Below are 19,811 nucleotides of genomic sequence, written 5' to 3' on the forward strand. Positions count from 1 at the left end.
ATTTAGAATTGTTCACGCATTTGACGTTCTGATCAAATTGTGATCAAATTCTGTGAAAGTAAGTTTTATGTGATCATTTATGAGCGTAAATTGAAAACATGGAACGACCTTCAACAGCGACTGGCAGAACAACAAAAAGTACTCAACAACCGACTCCAAGACCTCTTCCCAGGAACCGGTTGACAGTTTCCGACGTTTTTGACGACAAGTCAATCCCAAACCTTGAAAAAATCAGAAGCCATCTTAAAAATGAAGGCCGGCTGCATGAAAAATGTGTGATGAAGATATTATTTATGGCCCAGAAAATTCTGCAAAAAGAGGACACGGTTCTGCATATAACATCGCCAGTGACTATTTGCGGAGATATACATGGACAGTTTTATGATTTATTGCGGCTGTTTGAAATTGGAGGTCCAGTTGGACATTCTGACAAGCAGCAGTATCTATTCCTGGGTGACTATGTTGATAGGGGAATGTTTGGCATTGAATGCGTGTTGCTACTTTGTAGTTTGAAGATAGCGTTCCCAAAAAGAATATTCCTTTTGAGAGGTAAAGTTCCGAATACAAAAAAACCATAAACAAAAAGATTTGAAGGACTTAAGATATGGCAACGAAAAAACACAGACTATAAAGTTCAAGATGAAATGAGGAAAAAATTGCGCATTTTTGGAAACCATGAGATTACAATTCAATTACAAACTTATATAAAGAGATGAAATGAATAAGCAATTGATTTTTTCTCAAAATCCGAGATACCTTCAGGTTACGTGACTCTGGATAAGCCCGGGTCGAGGTGTCACAGCCATTCAACGCAAAATTATGTTAAGATAAGCGATGAATGCAGGAAATTTTGTGAGATAAGCGGCGAAAGCGGTGAAATTACATAAATCAGGCGGTGAATGCGGTGAAAAAAACTTTATCGCCTGGTAGCGATGAAATTACGTAACTTCATCGCTGATTTTAGCGGTGAATTTACATAAATTCAACGCTCTGAAAAAAGCGTCCAAATTATGTGAGATAAGCGGTGATTGAGATGAAATTACATAAATTCACCGCTTAACTTAGTGGTGAACTTACATAAATTCACCGCTTAAAATTGTGTCAGATCAGCAATGAATGCGCTGAAATTATTGGGGAGTAGAGGAGGATTTGTTAGATTCAAGTCCCCCCTAAAAATACCCCTTAATCTTACATCTTTTTAACACTATTTGCTAAGCGGTGAATTTATGTAATTTTGCCACTAAAGTAAGCGGTGAACTTACAAAAAATCACCACTTTTCACTGCATAAAATATGTAATTTCACCGCTAAAAATCCCAAATCTTACAAAAATTCACCGCGCATGTTTTACAGAAGGTAGAGTGAATTTGATTTATATTCAAATAACAAAAAGCTAGAAGTTAATGTGCGATGGCACAATGGAAGCAGAAGTGCATTATATCCAGCAAGTAAGAGGCCCTTGTAAAGGCAGTGAAATGCGGTGAACTTTTGTAAGTTCACCAATTACTACAGCGGAGAAATTACATAATTTCACTGCATTTCACCGCAAAATTTTGTACGAAACTTGCGGTGAAAAAACAACAATATTTCACCGCTTATCTTACATATTTTTCCGGTTTTTATTCGACCTGGGAGGCACTACGAGAATTTGTCATTAGTCGAGAAGCGTCTTTTGTGTTCAGAGTTTTAGTCAAATCTCACGAAAAATATGCGAAAACTCAAAAACAAATAGGTAAAACTTGGCGGCGGTCCAGGTCATCCATCATACATATTTTCCGATCTATAAAGTGGTCAAAAAGGTTTTTTAGCTACACTTCTTTACAAAAATAAGCGCTCAAAAAGCAATTTTACATGGTAAAGTACCTGGTTTTAAACTCGATTTTAAATAGACTACATATGATAGTTTGTTTTGATTTTCATATCAATCGAAGCGTACTCATCAGAACTTTATTATATCTTCATTATAAATTCGTTTAAACTGACAAGATGATTCACCAAGAAAATGCAGATGGAATATGGACAATTTTCCGCAGGTAGCAGTAAACTGAGTCCCACGTAAAATATGTTTCACTTGTTCAGAAAATCTTAAAATTCATAATGCAAATATTCCTGAAAACGACGATGGCAGCAACCAAATCAACAGAATTCACAAGAGATTCAATAAAATGATACTGGCAGAATAAGAAAACTTTCTATCTGAACTTTTTCGCTAAATAGTATTTTCAAGTGAACTGAATTTTGATACAAAAATTCTGATGCTCATGCGTCGATTCATATCAAAATCAAAGGAAACTAAAGAGAGCAATCTATTTTAAAATGACTTCAATTACAGGCACTTTACGTAGGTTGAAATCTATGCGTGTGTGCGTTTACTTTTGTCAACAAGTTGAACATAGAAAACTTTTTGTATTATTTTTCAGTTGTGCAAAAAATGCAAAAAGATTTATTTGATTCAAGGCTTTGGAAAACAAATAGTGAGTTACAGAAGCAGCAAATGAAGCCATTACAGCATCAAAATTGATATAAGAGCAAAAAATTTCAGAAAATGTGTCAATCATAAAACATCATGAGTTAAATGAGTTCTTATTAGCCTTTACATTAGGTTTTCAGTAGCAAGATATTTGTGTTCTCGTGGGACGTTGTTGCTTTTTTACAACTCGAGTAGAATTTTTGGTGCAGAGTATTTTTCAATATTTTTAGGGGTGTATTTAAAACATATTCTAAAAGTCAATGTCGCACGTGACAATTCGTTGTTTTTGTTAAACGGTCAAACAATTTGAAGAGCAGAAGATCAGAGAAATTTTGGTGTTCATGTGGCATCTTTGAAAGAGACTGAAAAGCTGTTGTGAAAGCATGACCACATCAATTATACACTATGCTTTCCTCTGCTCTGATCTTGATCTGTTTAGTGATTTCGCCGTTGTAGACGCTTTTTAGCGGATTTTGTACGCTTTTTGTCTGAGGATCTTGGAAAGTTTTTCGTTGAAAAAAATGTTTTTCTTGTTAGCTTTCATAGTCTTTTGAATTCGTTAATTTTATTTTAAACTTGTTATAGTTGACAAAAGTAAGTTAAAAGTAAGCAAATTTGAAAATTTGTGTCATTGAGTTACTTTGCCTATATAATTCTTTTTTTTTGCTTCCAAAATAAATTTGCAGGTCCAATTCTTTATTTAGTGTGGTTTTTAAAAGTTTTGTGACTAAAAATATTCTTTTCACAGCAAACTTTACTATCAAACAACTTAAATAGTTCTGTAGTTTTTTGGAATATTTCTCATGTTCGATGTGTTTTGGTTAGGCTCGGGTGTCGTCTGTTTCAGAATGAGTGAGCGAAAATTTTTTTCTCAGTTATTTTGAAACCAGTTATTGAGAACTTGCAATTTTTGTATCACACAACTGCAAGGTTATTTATTATTTAAGGATAAAATACATCTAAATTTTTTTAATAGGAGCGGGTTATTTAGATGTTGTGCATTAGTTTTTTTCTTTTTCCTTGGTTTTTCTCCTTTTTCTCAGATCATTTTCATATTTTGCCACCTTTTATTAATCATTTGTTGAACACAATTATATTCTAACAGGTAGAAAAAACAAAAATTCTGGTGTAGCAGTAAATGAAAAATTGACGAGGAATTGCGTTCATAACATGCTTTTGCCCTTATAATTAGTGTCCTTTGTTTGCTGTCTCAAATTGAATTGTATCATGAGCTTAAGAGTTTCTTTTATAAGTTATCGTTTAGCTAAGTTGTAAAATACAGTTTACTTTGAATCGTTCCCGGAATCCTCTGGCTCCATTTTTTTAAAATCTTTTCAAACTTTTCGACTTTGTGATTCCAATGAGAAGACAAATTAATGCAGGTATTTCAGTCACGTTTTTAAACAAATTTATGGTAATTGAGAGTCAGTTTTTTTGTGACTTGGGGTAATCATGTACTCAAGTTGCGCTGGTTTAGAATTGCTTGAAATCCTGAAGCAGCAGGTGACATTTTATGACCTTGAAATCAATTATTGTCAAAAACATAATAGCGCATATTTTATGTTTTATATTGGTTTAAAAAATTCAGTTTTCTTATTGTTTATTTTTTTAGAGTGGGTGTTATCGGTTGCTAATGAGGCAAAAGTTAAATATTAGTGAACTATCGATAATTCCCTGCATTTGTTGTTCTCTTTATTTTTTAATCAATTGGTGTGTCAATAAGGGCAGTTTTCAACTGCTGCTAATGATGCATAAAGAAACCTCATTAACGGATGAAATTCTTAACTAGAGATTTCTGTACTATGACAAAATATGTTTGTTGTGCATATTTTGTCAGAATTTTTTGTGCTTTTTTATTATCATTTCAATTAAGTTCTATAAAACAACGTCACGTCTGTAGCTAGTGATGCATTATTTGAACTAAATAGTCGCCCAAAATTAACCAGCACGTTCACTGACTCTAAAACTTTTGATTTTCATAACAGCTAAGGGTGGTTTAAAGGTTTTTGTGTTTTTATGGAGCTGTAACCTTTTTTGCTGTTTTTTTGCGTTTCTGTTGCTCAGTCTTAATAAAAAAAACAGTTTTATTGCCTGTTTTTTGTTGGTTTTCTTGTTTAGTTAAGATTTTTGGCTATCTTTCATGAAGAAAATAATTTTGAAAATTAAAAAAAATAATAATATTGTTTTGCAACGAGAACCCTCATAACAGAGTGTTTAAGCTCAAATATATAGACCATGGAGTGCATAGCGTTATCATGTACGGTTTCTTGGTTTTCAGAATAGAATTGCTCTGGGAATTCGGGTACGGTCAGTTTGAAATTATACAATATCCTTATTTGAAACTAAATAAAATTCAGCACGCGTTGCCTTAAAAGTTAAAATAACTTCGGCCTTTCTCTTGTTTGTCTATGTTCAAACTCAAAAAGAATAAAAATGAGCTTGTAGAAAAATTTTGGTGTAAAGAACGCAAAGTTATTGCATTTTTTCTGTTTCAAATTTAAAATACCGCAAACAATACTGGAATTTTTTATTGAAAAAAAAACAATTTTTCCTTTGCCTTATAAGAATTCTTGCAGTTTTCATATCAATGATTTACTATTGCAAATATTTTCTTTCATAGAGAACTGTGGAGAAAAACGTAACACATGTATACTAATTATAATAAATATTTTCATTCGAGTGAATAACAATGCAGATTCTTGAAACTTTTGCAATTAAAGATGAATTGCTTTTTTCTACCTTTTTTCTTATACAATGCAAACTTTTGTGGTTGAAAATCAGTTTCATTAGCCTTTTTGACTGAACTGCTTACCGTAGGCTTTTTAGTTGGAGTGAGTTTGCATGGTTAACTTGCAAGAAAGCACAAAATTCTTAAATGGGATTGTTAACTTCAACTTCTGAGAGTAGAGATATTTCTTTGACCAATGTTTATCTTACAAGAGCTTGAATTTCGGAGAGTTAATTTGCAAATTGCAAGCTTTTTATTAGTTCATTTCAGTCAAATTTTGTTGGCATTGCTTTTCATTGGTGTACTATCTTTTTTTAAATTCCAAATGTAGACGAGGAGAAGTTGCATATTAGAAGCCATAAATTTAAAAACTTTTTAAAAAGAGAACTGAAAGTCTCAAATGACTTTTGTTTGCTCATTCAGCACTTTTTACTGCGTCACTTCCATTTCTGACTAATCTTCTCCATCTACAACAGACCAAAACGGAAGAAAACTTTTTTATTGTTTCAGGTTTACTCTGGTTCTAAATTAGTTTTAGCTGTTCTCTTAGACTTGACTTCTTTGCCGCAATTAACAAATTTTAATCCCAATTTTTCAAATACGTGTCGTTGAAATATGTAACACACACATATCTACAGTTTTTCCGTTATTCTCCTTCACTCTGGCTAATTTCTACTAGAATGTACATGTTTCAATTGGCAAATTAAATTTTTCAACAGAAAAACGTTTACAGTGTGATGCGATTTCCCGCGCGTAGAATATTAAACTTGCAATATCTTAGTTGAATGCTTAAATCGTATGAACTTACAAGTTGGCCGGTTATTTTATATTAACTTGGCAGCAAAACTTGTAAAACATCTGATAAAATTATCATACGTTCTCGACGTTTTTTCCGTGATTTCGAATAAAAATTGTTCTAAATAAAATTCCTCTATATCGATTTGGTACAAATAGAAAGCGTGCATCCGTAATAAATGTTAATCGCCATTGAGAAAAACGGCATATTGTATATATTATCACAAATATTAAGACCTTTTTGTGCTTCAGGAAATCACGAATGCCGCCACTTGACAGACTACTTCACATTTAAAAAAGAGTGCGTGGTTAAGTACACGGAAGGAGTGTATAACCAGGTGATGGAAATGTTCGATTGTCTTCCGTTGGCTGCGATTGTGAACAAACAGTTCTTCTGTGTCCACGGAGGACTCAGTCCCAGAGTCAAGACCATCGAGGATGTCCGAAGGATCAACAGGTTCCAGGAACCTAACAGAAAAGGTTATATACGTTAATATACCAGTTGGTGGAGAATTATAAAGCTTTTGATTGAATACAATGAAGCAGCACAGCTTAAAATTGAAAGGGAAAACGAAAATCTCCTAGATAGTTGTAATTGGTTAGTGATGAGGAGTCAAGGTTGAGGTCGGGGACCCAAAACAGGTATTTGCCCATGGGCATTTGGCCGAATCAAACAGACGAAAATTTTCTATTGGCCAGACGGACGGCGCTACCAAATTTATTTCCAGACCACTGAGTGTGGTGGCACCGGACCCCCTGTCCGCGACCCAAGTCGGTCTGGCCAACACCTGTGTTCGGTCACAGACCTCATCTTGAGGTATTTAGTTATTTTTATTATAGCAGGTGGTAAAGGAGTGGGCTAAACCTAAAGAGGCAGGGATCCAGATTGAAATGAGTTCTAATAAAACTTGAATCAGATCTGAATTCGCTCACATACAGTTGAAAATTGCCGATTCAAAAATTGTTGAAAATTAAATACTTACTTTGATCAGAACCTATTTAGGGAATGAGAAAATAACCGATGATCAGGAAGCGAAATTTCTAGGTAGTCAATGCTAAACGCGAAATACCCTTTCCTACGTCTCGCATGATGTCATACAAATCATAGCGTATTTCCTGTAGGTACGATCCTAGCATAAAACCAAGGAAAATCTATCGTTTGAAATAAACCCTGAACATTATTTACGATCCTTGAAAGAAACGAAAGAGAACACATATGTTTCTTCAATGAAACTAAAAAAACATGATCCTTGCAGGTATATCAAGAAGTAGTAAACAATTTTAAGGTTATTAGAGTTTTCAGAAAACGAAATAAATCATACATGCAGAAGTATGAAATCAAGAAAACCATATACGTTGCTTTTTTAAAACTCAAATAATGTTTTATGATGGGCAAATCGGGTTACGAAAGGTGAGTATCGCACACAGTTCTAACAACAATTGCTTAGGTGACGCAATGGCGGACCTTCTGTGGTCTGATCCGATCAAGGACTTTGATAAGGACGAAACAGATGAACACTTCACCCACAATGATGCAAGGAAGATCTCTTTCTACTACACATACAAGGCAGTCTGTGATTTCCTCGAAACAAACAAACTTCTCAGGTATTATTTTTATGACCGCTGCTAACTTACATCATAATGAAAGTGTAGGTTTAATCGGGAAATGATGCAAAAGTTTCGCAAAATAAGTATTGCGTCCCCGAAAGTTTTCAACTTTTAGAAGCGAAAGCGTTGAATTTGGTAAACTTTTGCCCGAGCTGCGTCAAATACAGTTGCAAAAATTATCAAAATATTAAAACATTTATTGGGCTCAAGAATGGCCCAGCAATTAATTTTAGTGATCAATTGAATATGAAGCATATTGAATATGTCATTCACCTCCCCTCGGCTCAAATTTTTTTTTTAATACATGATTCACGGTGGCCTGTGTCTAATTAATAATCTCAAAAGATGTATAAGATTAGCGGGATACTCGGGAGAATTTATAGATAGTTCCACTCAAATTTGTAGAAAAGATTCAAGATGGGGGCATTGCGGTTAAATTAAAGTAAACAATTGCCCTCCATTCCTACTCTTATATAGTTTTGAGGGGTATTTTTTGCATGGGAGGGTGTAATTCACCACAGTACCCCTTTCACTCACGTTTTTGGGGACTCTGGGGTAATTTTGATAATTTGACCTATAAGGCGACAAAATTTCAGTGAAATGGTGCTCTTGATGTGCATCTAAACTACAGGTTTTAATTTAATCTTTCGTAAGAAAAATATTTTTTCGCGTGACTAAACTAGCTTCCATTTAAAAATTTCGCTTGAATTGCAATCAATTGCTGACTGCTTGAAAACAAAAGTTTTTCTTGTAAGACCCTGCAAGATTCTTGCAACACGAAGTTAATCTTATAAGATCTTACTCTTGCGAGATTAACTTCTTTCGGAAGAACCTTGTCCTTACGGTCATGACAATCAGACCCTCGAAAGGATCTTCAAAATAGCAATCTTTTCCGTCTTTTCTTCACATGAATTGATCTTTCCAAATTTTATAAATCAACGTGGAAATATTTTTTTTCCGTTTTCTATAAAACGCTTTTGAGTTGATTTCGAGACATTACAGTGTCATTAATGTTACCTGAATTTCTCATCAATGCTCAAAATGTTGTTTCATTTTTTGTACTGTCCTCTTATATTGAGATATCTCGCATCTCAAATGGATCCGGTTAAGAAATACAACTGTTTGTAAAAAAAAACATTTAATAACAAAATGATTTACAAACTTTTGCAAAGTTGAACTTGCAGGGAGACTTTATCAAGTGTTTTGAAATTTGTCATTTTTAAATTCCAGCTTTGTCATTGATTTTTGGTCAGTAATACTAATCAGCTCGAAAGCAGCTGATGACAAATTTTCCTTCTGCTCGGAGAATTCAATGAACTAACGAAAAATTACAATATACATTCTGACACTAAATAGTCTACCATGTTGAAGGTGACAAGAACAGTTCCTACCTAGAGTTGCATGAAAAACCACTTGCACAAGAGCTGACGGTTGTGAAGTATTCTTTTAGGAAAGAAGAAAATTACCGTAGGTCCCTGATGAAACTATTTCAAAGAGACTAAATAAAATTCAAATTTTAACTTTCATGGGTGATTTTTCTAGCTGCGAAGCTGTAAGCTGAGTGGAGCTATATTCTTGTGTTTTTTTTAAAGATCTGTTCATTTATTTTCATGATTTTTTAAATCCAATTTTAGCGACGATTTTGGTCACGCCAAAATAGCGAGCGGTTTTGAGTCGTGAAATTAGTTTCACCTTAATTTTGATGCAAAATTTAATTTTGATTTTTGTTCAAACGCAGAGAAAAGTGCGTTTGAAAAAAATTCTTTTTCTTGCGTGTGGTTTTTTTTCACCTGCAGCAATTAAACTTTGACAAATACCGTTTTTAATAACCGCCGTCAGCCTCCCAACGGCTATTATTTAGGCGCTGTCCTTTATTTAAATTCACCCTACCTTTTGATCACTTTTTTAGTTTTACATAGGTCACGATTTCCACGTTTGACTGCTGACTTACATCACCTGGTTCGGGAATGGATTTTAATTTTTTCACGCATTAAATTAAGCAATGTAGTGAATACGATCAAAGGCAAAAGAGTAAAATCAATAGATTGAAAGAAACAGGATAAGCATATAAAGCTTGGCTATTAAGTCATAGTGCATTGCATTACCAAAGTTCGTTATAGCGATTGCAAGCTGGCATTAGTATAATGCTTAATAGCGTTCAGTTTAGAACCCCTATAAAGCACAATTTTAGATTCTAACCGAAAATGCAGAATTTTCACACCAAAATTTTGAAAAAAAAAATGACACTTAGGAATTTTTTGTCAGTTTCTATCTCTTATTTTTTGTACGCTAAGCGGGACAACGGTTGCTATTTTCATATTCCATTGTAAGACTATTTTTTGTTTAGTCAAAGAAAATTCTTTGAATTGTTTCAGCACTTAGTCTGCTATGTTTTTTAAAATTCAAAGAACTTGAGTTCTATTGAGGAGTTGTCCTCTTTTATGATCTGTTCACACATTTAAATGATTTTTGAAGTCAAATTGCAGTGATGGTTTTGGTCATGCCGAACCAGGAATTGGAGCAAAATTGCGAGTGGTATTGCGGCGCAATATTTTGTTGCTCCAGTTTTAATGTAGTTTTTTTCGATTTTTTGGATTCAAATTTTTGTTTTTTGATTCTCCTACTCTAAACATTGTCCATTTTATGTCTAAATTTTTGATTAGTCAATAAATTTACTTTGAATTGTATTTCAGAACTTGTGCTGCTGTTTTTTCTTGTTCCGTCATCTGACGCTCTTTTTTCGTTTTACATTTATTCACACAGCAAAGCTGAAAAAGCCAAATTTTCAGAATGATTTTTCCTCTCACTGGCACCATTTGCGTGCGTGACGTAATTTCTCACTCTCTCCTCTAGTAAAAGATGTTAGATCACTTGCCTGATTAGAATTTGATCATACGTGACTTTCCAGAGCCAATAAAATTACTTTTGCACTTTAAAACTTCAGTTGAAATTGAATTATTTTAAGGTCAAATGAACTCATTTGTGTTATAAGGTCCCTAATAAAAACGTTCTGCGGAATAAGATTTAACAATTTGTATTAAGTTACCGCTGATTGTTTATCATACCTTTTGAGTGGCGTGAATAAATTTTTGAATTTATAAATTTATCTATTTTTATCTCTTTATACGACACGCAAGTCTTGATTTTTCGCAAGTATTTCGACAATCTGCCGTCAATGTTTATGTAATTCAACACAAAGTGTTACGAAGTTAATATGACATTTTAACATGTCAAACTGAACTGCGGCCCAATATTCGATATATATCATAAATTGGACGTCTGTTGTGTGTGATAGCATAATCAGAGGTCACGAGGCTAAAGACATGGGGTACCAGATGCACAGGAGCAGCAGCAGGTCTAAGTTCCCCTCTCTCATCACCATCTTCTCTGCTCCCAATTACTGTGACAACTACAAGAACAAAGCCGTTATCCTTTGCTACGACGAGAAAAAACAACTCAACATGAAGGTTACAAAAATCCCGCAATTGAAAACAACTGAAACTGAATCTTAAACAAATTGACTTAAGCTAGTGTGATAAGGGTTAAAATTTTCGAATAAGGGAAAGATTTGAACATTTGAACCAAAAAAATGGCATTAGGAGTCATCGTCCTGCCAAATAAAAGGACCACTTGGTTCAGTTTACCTCTATAATTCTAGGAAACGTATTTTAATATTTAAAAAGGAACGCGCCAAAGGAACGATTATACAAATTAGTAATAATGAATTGTCTTTGTCCTGTCGCCAAACTCTGTCGACGGTAACGGTGTCGGTGATTATAATGTGGCATTTAGAGTTAATTCATCGTCGACAGCATTCATCTTCCATATAGCTCAATTTTGTTCAAATTAGCTCAAAATTAAGCTCTCTGCAGATTACCTGTTCTCTGGTCTGATACTGATTTATTTTTTCTTAGATCTTGATCTGAACTGTTTTCTTGCTATACAGACCTTCACCCATTCGTACCACCCGTACTGGCTGCCCAACTTCATGAATGGACTGTCGTGGTCTCTTCCCTTTGCAGGCAAAATGATCACCAACATCCTCTACACAATCATACAAGTCTGCACAGAGGTCAGATTACCACACTATTCAAGTGCGCAAGTACACATTAGTTGGTCACACAAATATAAAACTGGGCGTTGGATATAAGACAAAAAAATAATTTGTCGACATTAGGCAAAAATTTTTCGGAAATTATCTATTGGGCATAGACGATAAGCCATTGGGCGATAGTATGAGAAAAGCTGCCGCATTGGGAAAAAGTGAATATGCTCAAAAGAATGCAAAAAGTAGACTTTTTCTGTTGTTTGTAACACATTCTCTTGGGAAGACGGATGTAAGGACACGTAACTACTTGATAATGTCAAGTGGGTTTTGAAGTGTCCCTTTGGAACTTGGTGTTCGCCACAAAGTTTCCAAAAAGTCCAAGTCCAAAATTTTTGCCTAATGAGGACCAAAATTGTTTTCGCGTAATATCCAAAATTGTTTTCGCCAAATGCACTTGAGCCATATATACGAGAAGAGTAAGTCGAAAATACTCAAATATTGTTATTTTGATTCACTCAAACATTAACTCACTTTAACTAAACTGAAACCTGTGTCAACTTAACTGCAAATTGTGACTGAACGAAATCAAAAGTCTTGAATTGTTCAACTTCGATTTCTGATTTCAATATCTCTTTAATTAACGGAATCTGTTTCAACCAGGAGGAGTTGTCCAAGATGGACTCGAGAGACAGTGACATCCACAATAAGGAAATGCTTCTTGATAAAGTGAAGGCCGTGGGCAAGATGCAGAAGTACTACGACCAAATGGCAGAGAGCAATGACCTCGCTATCAAACTAAAGGGTACATAGCCCCAAAAGATCAATTGTAGAATACTACTAGCCTCTTGTGTAACATTACCACTCCCCTCTTCCCTGTATAAGCTATTCAAACCGCAGTCAAGTATGCAATATTTTTTTTAATCCAACCCTCGAAAATTATTTCCAGGTTAAGCACCTAATGTGAGTTTGTGGCTTAATTTTGGCGAACTGGCATCTTTTGCGGAGGGGTTCAAAAGCGGTATCAGTGAAACTTTTCTAAAAGAGAATCAATCCTTGACAGGATATTGCCAAAAAGTGAAGAATCAATAATATTTCTCATTTCCAATGCTTCGTATAGCTTATATGCTCAAAATTATTCCTAGGTTTTTTGCAATTCTGACAACGAACCCTCTGAAATATTCCTTTCAAATTAAGCAAACTCAAAAAGGTCTACATTTGCAGGCGAAAACATGTCGAAAGTGAAAAATGAAAAAGTGTTTCTTTTTCAGTTGTTTGTTAAGCAACAAATCATAGCGCCTATATTTCAATGGAGATTTGTCCACTTTTCAGTCGATTCCGAATGATAGCTTTATTACATATTCGATAGATCTAAATTCTTCAGGGAATCTTTCAGTTAATTAGCCGAAATGGCAAAAAATAATAACATTCAACTTTTTCTAATTATGAAGCTGACTTCTTCCCGGATCAAAGTCGCATAGTAAATCAATACTGAATCAAAGTATTCCAATTCCGTAATTTTACTCTGAACAGTACTATGTTCAAGTCATTTATTATAGCTGCGAAGCTGTAAGCTGAGCGTAGCTATATTGCGGTGCTCTTGGTTTTTTACAATTCAAAGAATTTGAATTGTATTGGGGCGCTGTCTTTTTTTTAAGATCTGTTCACACATTTTCATGATTTTTGAAGTCAAATTGGAGTGGTGATTTTGGTCACGCCGAAACAGGAAATGGAGCGAAAAAGCGAGTGGTTTTGCGGCGTGAAATTTTTTCGCTCTAAATTTAAAGTAGAGTGAGAAAATGGTGTTTGAAGAAAAATTCGCTTTCTCGCTAGTGGTTTTTTGTTCACATGCGGCAATTTCACTTTGATTTATTCTCTTTTTTCGATTTTTTGGATCGGATTTTTTTCTAAATGGTTTTTCCAATCCATTCATAGTCCGTTTTAGGTCTAGTTTTTTTAGTCAATGAAAATTCTTTGAATTGTACGTCAGGACTTGTCCTGCTATGTTTTTTGTTTCGTCGTCTGACGCTCTTTTTTCGTTTTACATTTGTTCACACAGCAAAGCTGAAAAAGTCAAATTTTCTGAATGACTTCTTCCTCTCACTAACGGCATTTGCGCGCGTGACGTCATTTCTCACTCGCTTTAGCGAAAGTTTTTAGGTTATTTGCGTGATTAGATTTTGATCATACGTGACTTACCTCACTCAACAAAATGACTTTTGCAGTTTAAAACTTAGGTTTAATTTGAATTTGTTTAAGGTCAAAGGAAATCATATGTGCAGTAAAAGTTCCTAATAAGAGGCTTCTGTAGAAAGAATTTTTAAAACCTTTATTGATTTATCGCTGAATGTTTTTTAGCCTAGTTTTTTGAGCGGCGTCGATTTTTTTTTCAATTTAGGTCTGTATCTGTTTCTATCTCTATTATATGGCACGCAGGTCTATTCTTTCTGAGCTATTCCGGCAATCTGCCGGCTATGTTTAGACTTTCCAAGGTAAAACCAGAACAAAAATTAAAGTTATGCTGAATTTATACTGGAGCAACCGTCTGAGAATGAGATTCAAATACACTTACACAGCCTAAATATACGATGGAACCGAATGGGCTAACTCTGGCCGAAAAAATGTCCACCTCAATTCCACCTCAATTCTTCTTAATTATTGGCCTTATGTAGGATTTAAATTTCAGCTAAGGTGGTTCGGGGGCCTTAGCCTCTAAATTTCACCAAATTTTGAAGATAAATCCTAATTAATGTATTTCTCTAAGTTATCCCTCTAGGCGACTTTAATTCTCTTAAAAACCTTCTGCCCTAACTAACTTATAAAGAAAACCGGGCAGAAACGTTTACTTAGAAAAAGTTAACTTACACCAGCTAACTTCTAGTACTTATGCAAACTGAGAAAATTATATCAAAAACAAGTCGAAGTCAAACTATGAACTCTCTGTCTTACCAACAGAAAGGAGAGACTTCACATACAAAAATAAAATAAAAAGAAGCTCTGAAAATCTACAAAAATCAAGCGGTATATTTACTCCAACAAAAATAAATAATAGAGATATAATCAAGTCCGATTTTTTTGTCAACTAATCTTATGCGAAAAAGTCCCAAAAAAATCACATGGTTGAATTAATTTTATCCCCAATTTGGTAAGTAACCTCCGATTTGAGCTGAGAAATCTTAAGTTTCATTAAAGGTTCTAAATCCGCTCAGGCTAGACAAAGTCAGAACTATCATTACTAATCAAAATCAATGTTTATTCAATAAACCGCTGATAACTTACTGAGCTAATATTCTTTCATCGTAATTTAATCCAAAATTTCTGAGAAGTAACCCAAAGTTAGTACTTTGCTATAATTTATAAAGTTTTCTTAATTCTTTTAAGGTATCTTAAGAAAGAAATTTCATTTCTACAACATCCACTCGGACTTGACTATTCTTCTGAATGGTTATTAGTAAAAAAAACTAAAAGAATTACCTTAACAATATGAAGGCACAATATAATTACAAGTAGAACAGTTGTGAAGTTCTAGCGAGTCCTTGGTCTCAATATCATGGCTCGTTGCATACAGAAGTTCAGTAAGTTACCTCGAGTTTCTCAATCTTCGATATCTGTAGTGTCTTTCCTGACCACTTCGTTCGCAGATCACCTGAGCTCTTGACTGCGACTGCTGGTCGCCGATTATCACTTTCTGTCCCCTGATCGGATGCTCTTTCGCCCACCGCATCTTTTGCTGCCAAGAAAGAATCAAATCCAAAAATGGAAGTCAAATTCTGGGTTCAGGGGTACTTCTTCCAACTCTGTTTGCTTTGCCATTTCTCAGGTCGCCCGCACGCGCACGCGGAAATGTTAAACCTCAAGTATAAAACCTTGCCCACAGTAACAGCAAGACCCACGTATGTCTATCGCCTCAACTCTTTGGTGATCTGCCTATAGAGCAGTCCCTCTGTAAAAATCCAGTTAGCCAATCTTTTCAGCTTTGCCTGTGGAACCAAAGGGTTGTCACGTACACAAGTCGGATGCGCTCTGTCTGCCCAGTTCATGAGTGTTTCTCCCTGATGCTGCCTGATGTTGAGCATAGAGATTGACATGGTTTTGAGGAGTTTTATCTATAACAACAAAGGGGTTTAATGGCTTGCCCAACAGAAGACTTCTACCAGGAGTACGAAGAAACGAAAGTCTTGAATCTTCTCCTTTTATTTAAAACAAATATTAATATCTATCTCCACAACAAACGTTTCTCGGTATTAAATTTTCTGCAGTCCTTTTTTTAAATAAATTAAATGTGAAAAAATCAAATGTTCAAACGTTCATAACAAAAGCGGTCAAAGATTCGCCATTTCGACAACCGTGCCCGGACATCTATCACTCTTCCGCGCAGTTAACTAAATATATTAATCAACGACTGATATAAACAAGGAATAAAGGCTCTTGCTATGATAAAACTTGCATTCATTCAATTGTTAAAGAAGGAGAAAATAAAAAATTAACGATTTAACGCTTAGTTGGGAGAAATCTTAAACAGTAAAAGATAACTCTGTGGTCACCAATAAAGAGTTTGAAATTCAACTGATGTGGTTCGGGGGCCTTAGCCTCTAAATTCCAACAAGTTTTGAAAATAAATCTTAAGTATTGTTTTTTTCTCAAAGTTAGCCCTCTAGGTGACTTCAATTCCCTTGAAGATCTTCTACCCTAACTAATTTATGAAGAAAAACGGGAACAATCCTAGACTTGGAAAAAGTTAACTTACACTAACTAAATTCTAATAGTTATGCCTACTGCGAAAACAAGCCGAAATCCAACAACGAACTCTCTGTCTTAACCACAGAAAACAGAGACTTCAACTCTAAAACTAATTTTGTTAAGAAGCTCTGAAAATCTACAAAAATCTAGCACTATATTTACTCCGCAAAGTAAATAATACAGATATAATCAAGTCCGATTTTTTTATCAACTAACCTTATGCAAAAAAGTCCCAAAAAAATCATATGGCTGAATTAATTTTATCCCCATTTTGGCAAGTAACCTCTAATCTTAGCTGAGAAATCTTAAATTTCAATAAAGGTTCTAAATCAATTCAGTTTAGACAAAGTCGGAACTATCATTACTAATCAAAATCGATATTTGTTCAGTAAACCGCTTATAACTTACTAAGCTAATATTCTTTCATCATAATTTAATTCAAAACTTCTGAGAAATAACCCAAGGTTAGTACTTTGCTATAATTTCATAAGTTCTCTTAATTTTTTAAAGATATCTTAAAATTAAAATTCCATTTCTACACCTTACGAATTAGCGCCCCTGCCATATAAAGTGAACCATTTGTTCTCTTTCAGTTCTTCAATTTGAAAAAAATTTGTTGCGCAATATGGCGCTAATGTGCAATATGGCGCTAAGGAAACAAGCAAACGTGTTTAATTATCAAATTTTTGCAACTAGCCAATCGCAGCATTGAGAAAGTTCGCATTCTTTAATCTTATTGGTTGATAGCTCTATCCCTTAACAAACACGAGTAGCATAGGGACACAAAGGGGGGGGGCACTTCGAATATTCAAACTTCAAACCAAATCAATTAAGTTCAAGCTGAGAAGGAATTTCTAGAAACTTGAAATTTTTGATATAGTTTTTGATATAGCAAAAAAAACTTGCTGCGCAATATGGCGCTAATGTGCCATATGGCGCTAAGGAAACAAGCAAACGTGTTTAATTATCAAATTTTTGCAACTAGCCAATCGCAGCATTGAGAAAGTTCGCATTCCCTTATCTTATTGGTTGACAGCTCTGTCCCTTATTAAACACGAGTAGTATAGGGACACAAGGGGGGGGGGGGCACTTCGAATATACAAACCAAATCAATTAAGTTCAAGCTGAGAAAGAATTTCTAGAAACTATATCAAAAACAGGCCGAAATCTAACAACGAACTCTCTGTCTTACCAACAGAAAACAGAGACTTCACTTCTAAAATTTATTTTGAAAAGAAGCTCTGAAAATCTACAAAAATCAAGCTGTAAATTTACTCAGCAAAGTAAATAATAGAGTTATAATCAAGTCCGATTTTTTTATCAACTAATCTTATGCAAAAAAATCCCAAAAAAATCATATGGCTGAATTAATTTTATCCCTAATTTGGAAAGTAACCTCTAATTTGAGCTGAGAAATCTTAAATTTCTGCAAAGGTTCTAAATCCGTTCAGTTTAGACAAAGTCGGAACTATCATTACTAATCAAAATCGATATTTGTTCAAAAAACCGCTTATAACTTACTAAGCTAATATTCTTTCATCATAATTTAATTCAAAACTTCTGAGAAATAACCCAAGGTTAGTACTTTGCTATATTTTCTTAAGTTCTCTTAATTTTTTTAAGATATCTTAAAAAAATAGAAATTCCATTTCTACACCTTACGAACTAGCGCCCCTGCCATATAAAGTGTACCATTTGGTCTCTTTCACTTCTTCAATTCGAAAAAAATTTGTTGCGCAATATGGCGCTAATGTGCAATATGGCGCTAAGGAAATAAGCAAACGTGTTTAATTATCAAATTTTTGCAACTAGCTAATCGCAGCATTGAGAAAGTTCGCATTCCCTAATCTTATTGGTTGACAGCTCTGTCCCTTAAACACGAGTAGTATTGGGACACAGGGGGGGGGGGGGGACACTTTGAAAATTCAAACCAAATCAATTAAGTTCAAGCTAAGAAAGAATTTCTAGAAACTTGAAATTTCAAAGCCCCCCCCCCATAATATGCACTAGCCGTGTCCCTATACTCCTAACACGTGTGTCCATGTTTTCCTATTTGCTTCTCCTTCAGGTCTGTCAGAAGGCTCCTCGAAGACACTCTCAGAGGCGGAAGAGAACGCACTCTCAAATGATGGACAGCTGGGTTTCAAACTAGCCAAGAAGCTGGACTCAGACAACGAGCAGATGCCCTCTAAGAAACGTAAAGGAAGACGCAAAGGAAAATCCTTCTCCCCAAGCATCCCTGACACGGATATGTAGTCCACCAACAACAAAAACTAATACTTCGGTCATTATATGTCTTAGAAAGTGGCTATTGAGATCATTAAAAACACGCCGTGAAATGTTCCCATTTCTCGATTAATTGAAATACAACAATTCAATAACAATAATTCAATTATTCGAGAAAGTAGCGAAACTAACATTTCTTGAGTTAGATTGCGGTGATTGTGATCCCGTACTGAGGTCATCATTTATTTTTTTCCGCGCTGAATTATACTCATTTCTATTCTGTATTTTAATCTGCAAGTATCATGATCATGTAAAAATTACAATGATCAGAGTAAAAAATCATGAAAACCCAGTTTCTCTGAATTTGCTGTGATTTTTTCGCGGTATATTGAACACATATTTATTACCAACCCTCCTCCCCCACTCTACGCCAACACCCCCCCCCCCTCCCTCGTGAACAAAAGTTGTGAATACAACAGTTGTTTGTCAAAGCTGGACGGTAACTGGTGCCGGGTAAACCTATCCTTACATCTTGTGATACACTTTTCATGCGATTTCGTCATGCCCGGTTTTTTTGGTACAAGCAAAATTTCAATTTAACATGAATTTTGTCTGATCATGGTAAAAAACAAGTTCTAATCTGTCAAATACAACTTCACGATTTAGAAAAATTTTCCGAAATTGCCATGCTCATGAAAACCTAAAAATGTAGTGCATGTGTAATGATTTAGAGCTGAGTTTTGCAGTTAGTATTTGAATGTGAATATTCTGTTCTGAAATATCCTGGGACTAAGGTCCGGAGTGATATTACGTTATTCAGTGTTGATTTTAGATAAATTCACGTCTTAACTTTAATCGCTCAGCTTACATATTTTAGCGTTTAATTTAGCGTTGATCTTACATACATTTTATTTTTAACACTTACCAATCATCATACACAAATTAGAGTTTATTTAGCATTGATCTGACATATATTCATTCAAAGCTCAACTCTTTGCGCTGATTTCCCTTAATTTAGCGTTTATACTCAGTGTCGTGATAGCCGAGATGTAAAGTGTGTGATTCACACGCCAAAGATTGAGAGTTCAATACTCTGCCTCCGTGAAGCTGTCTGCGTAAGGATGAGCTCTTACTTAACCATAGCTTCAGGTTGACCATAGACTGACCAAGGTTGTCTGCAATGATGGCTACACGTTAAAA

At 34.8% G+C, this 19,811-nt stretch overlaps 1 protein-coding gene across 1 annotated transcript; it reads left to right on the forward strand.

Annotated features, from left to right (window-relative positions):
• Positions 1 to 68: 68 nt before the first annotated feature.
• LOC142337269 (protein phosphatase 3 catalytic subunit alpha-like) lies at positions 69 to 19,117 on the forward strand. Its single transcript, XM_075386429.1, has 7 exons — positions 69 to 549; positions 6,245 to 6,472; positions 7,441 to 7,597; positions 10,896 to 11,067; positions 11,547 to 11,672; positions 12,309 to 12,450; positions 18,454 to 19,117. The coding sequence occupies exons 1-7, from the start codon at positions 99 to 101 to the stop codon at positions 18,639 to 18,641; spliced, it is 1,464 nt and encodes a 487-aa protein (XP_075242544.1). The 5' UTR covers positions 69 to 98; the 3' UTR covers positions 18,642 to 19,117.
• Positions 19,118 to 19,811: the final 694 nt, after the last annotated feature.

The sequence above is a fragment of the Convolutriloba macropyga genome, chromosome 3 (assembly GCF_964194025.1).
Source record: "Convolutriloba macropyga chromosome 3, txConMacr16.3, whole genome shotgun sequence".
NCBI classification, from domain to species: domain Eukaryota; kingdom Metazoa; phylum Xenacoelomorpha; order Acoela; family Convolutidae; genus Convolutriloba; species Convolutriloba macropyga.

Coding starts and splice junctions, on each gene's coding strand:
- LOC142337269 (XM_075386429.1), top strand. CDS start 99: ATGGAACGACCTTCAACAGCGACTGGCAGAACAACAAAAAGTACTCAA. Junction 6,473..7,440: donor CCAGGAACCTAACAGAAAAG/GTTATATACGTT, acceptor ACAATTGCTTAG/GTGACGCAATGGCGGACCTT. Junction 7,598..10,895: donor GAAACAAACAAACTTCTCAG/GTATTATTTTTA, acceptor TGTGTGTGATAG/CATAATCAGAGGTCACGAGG.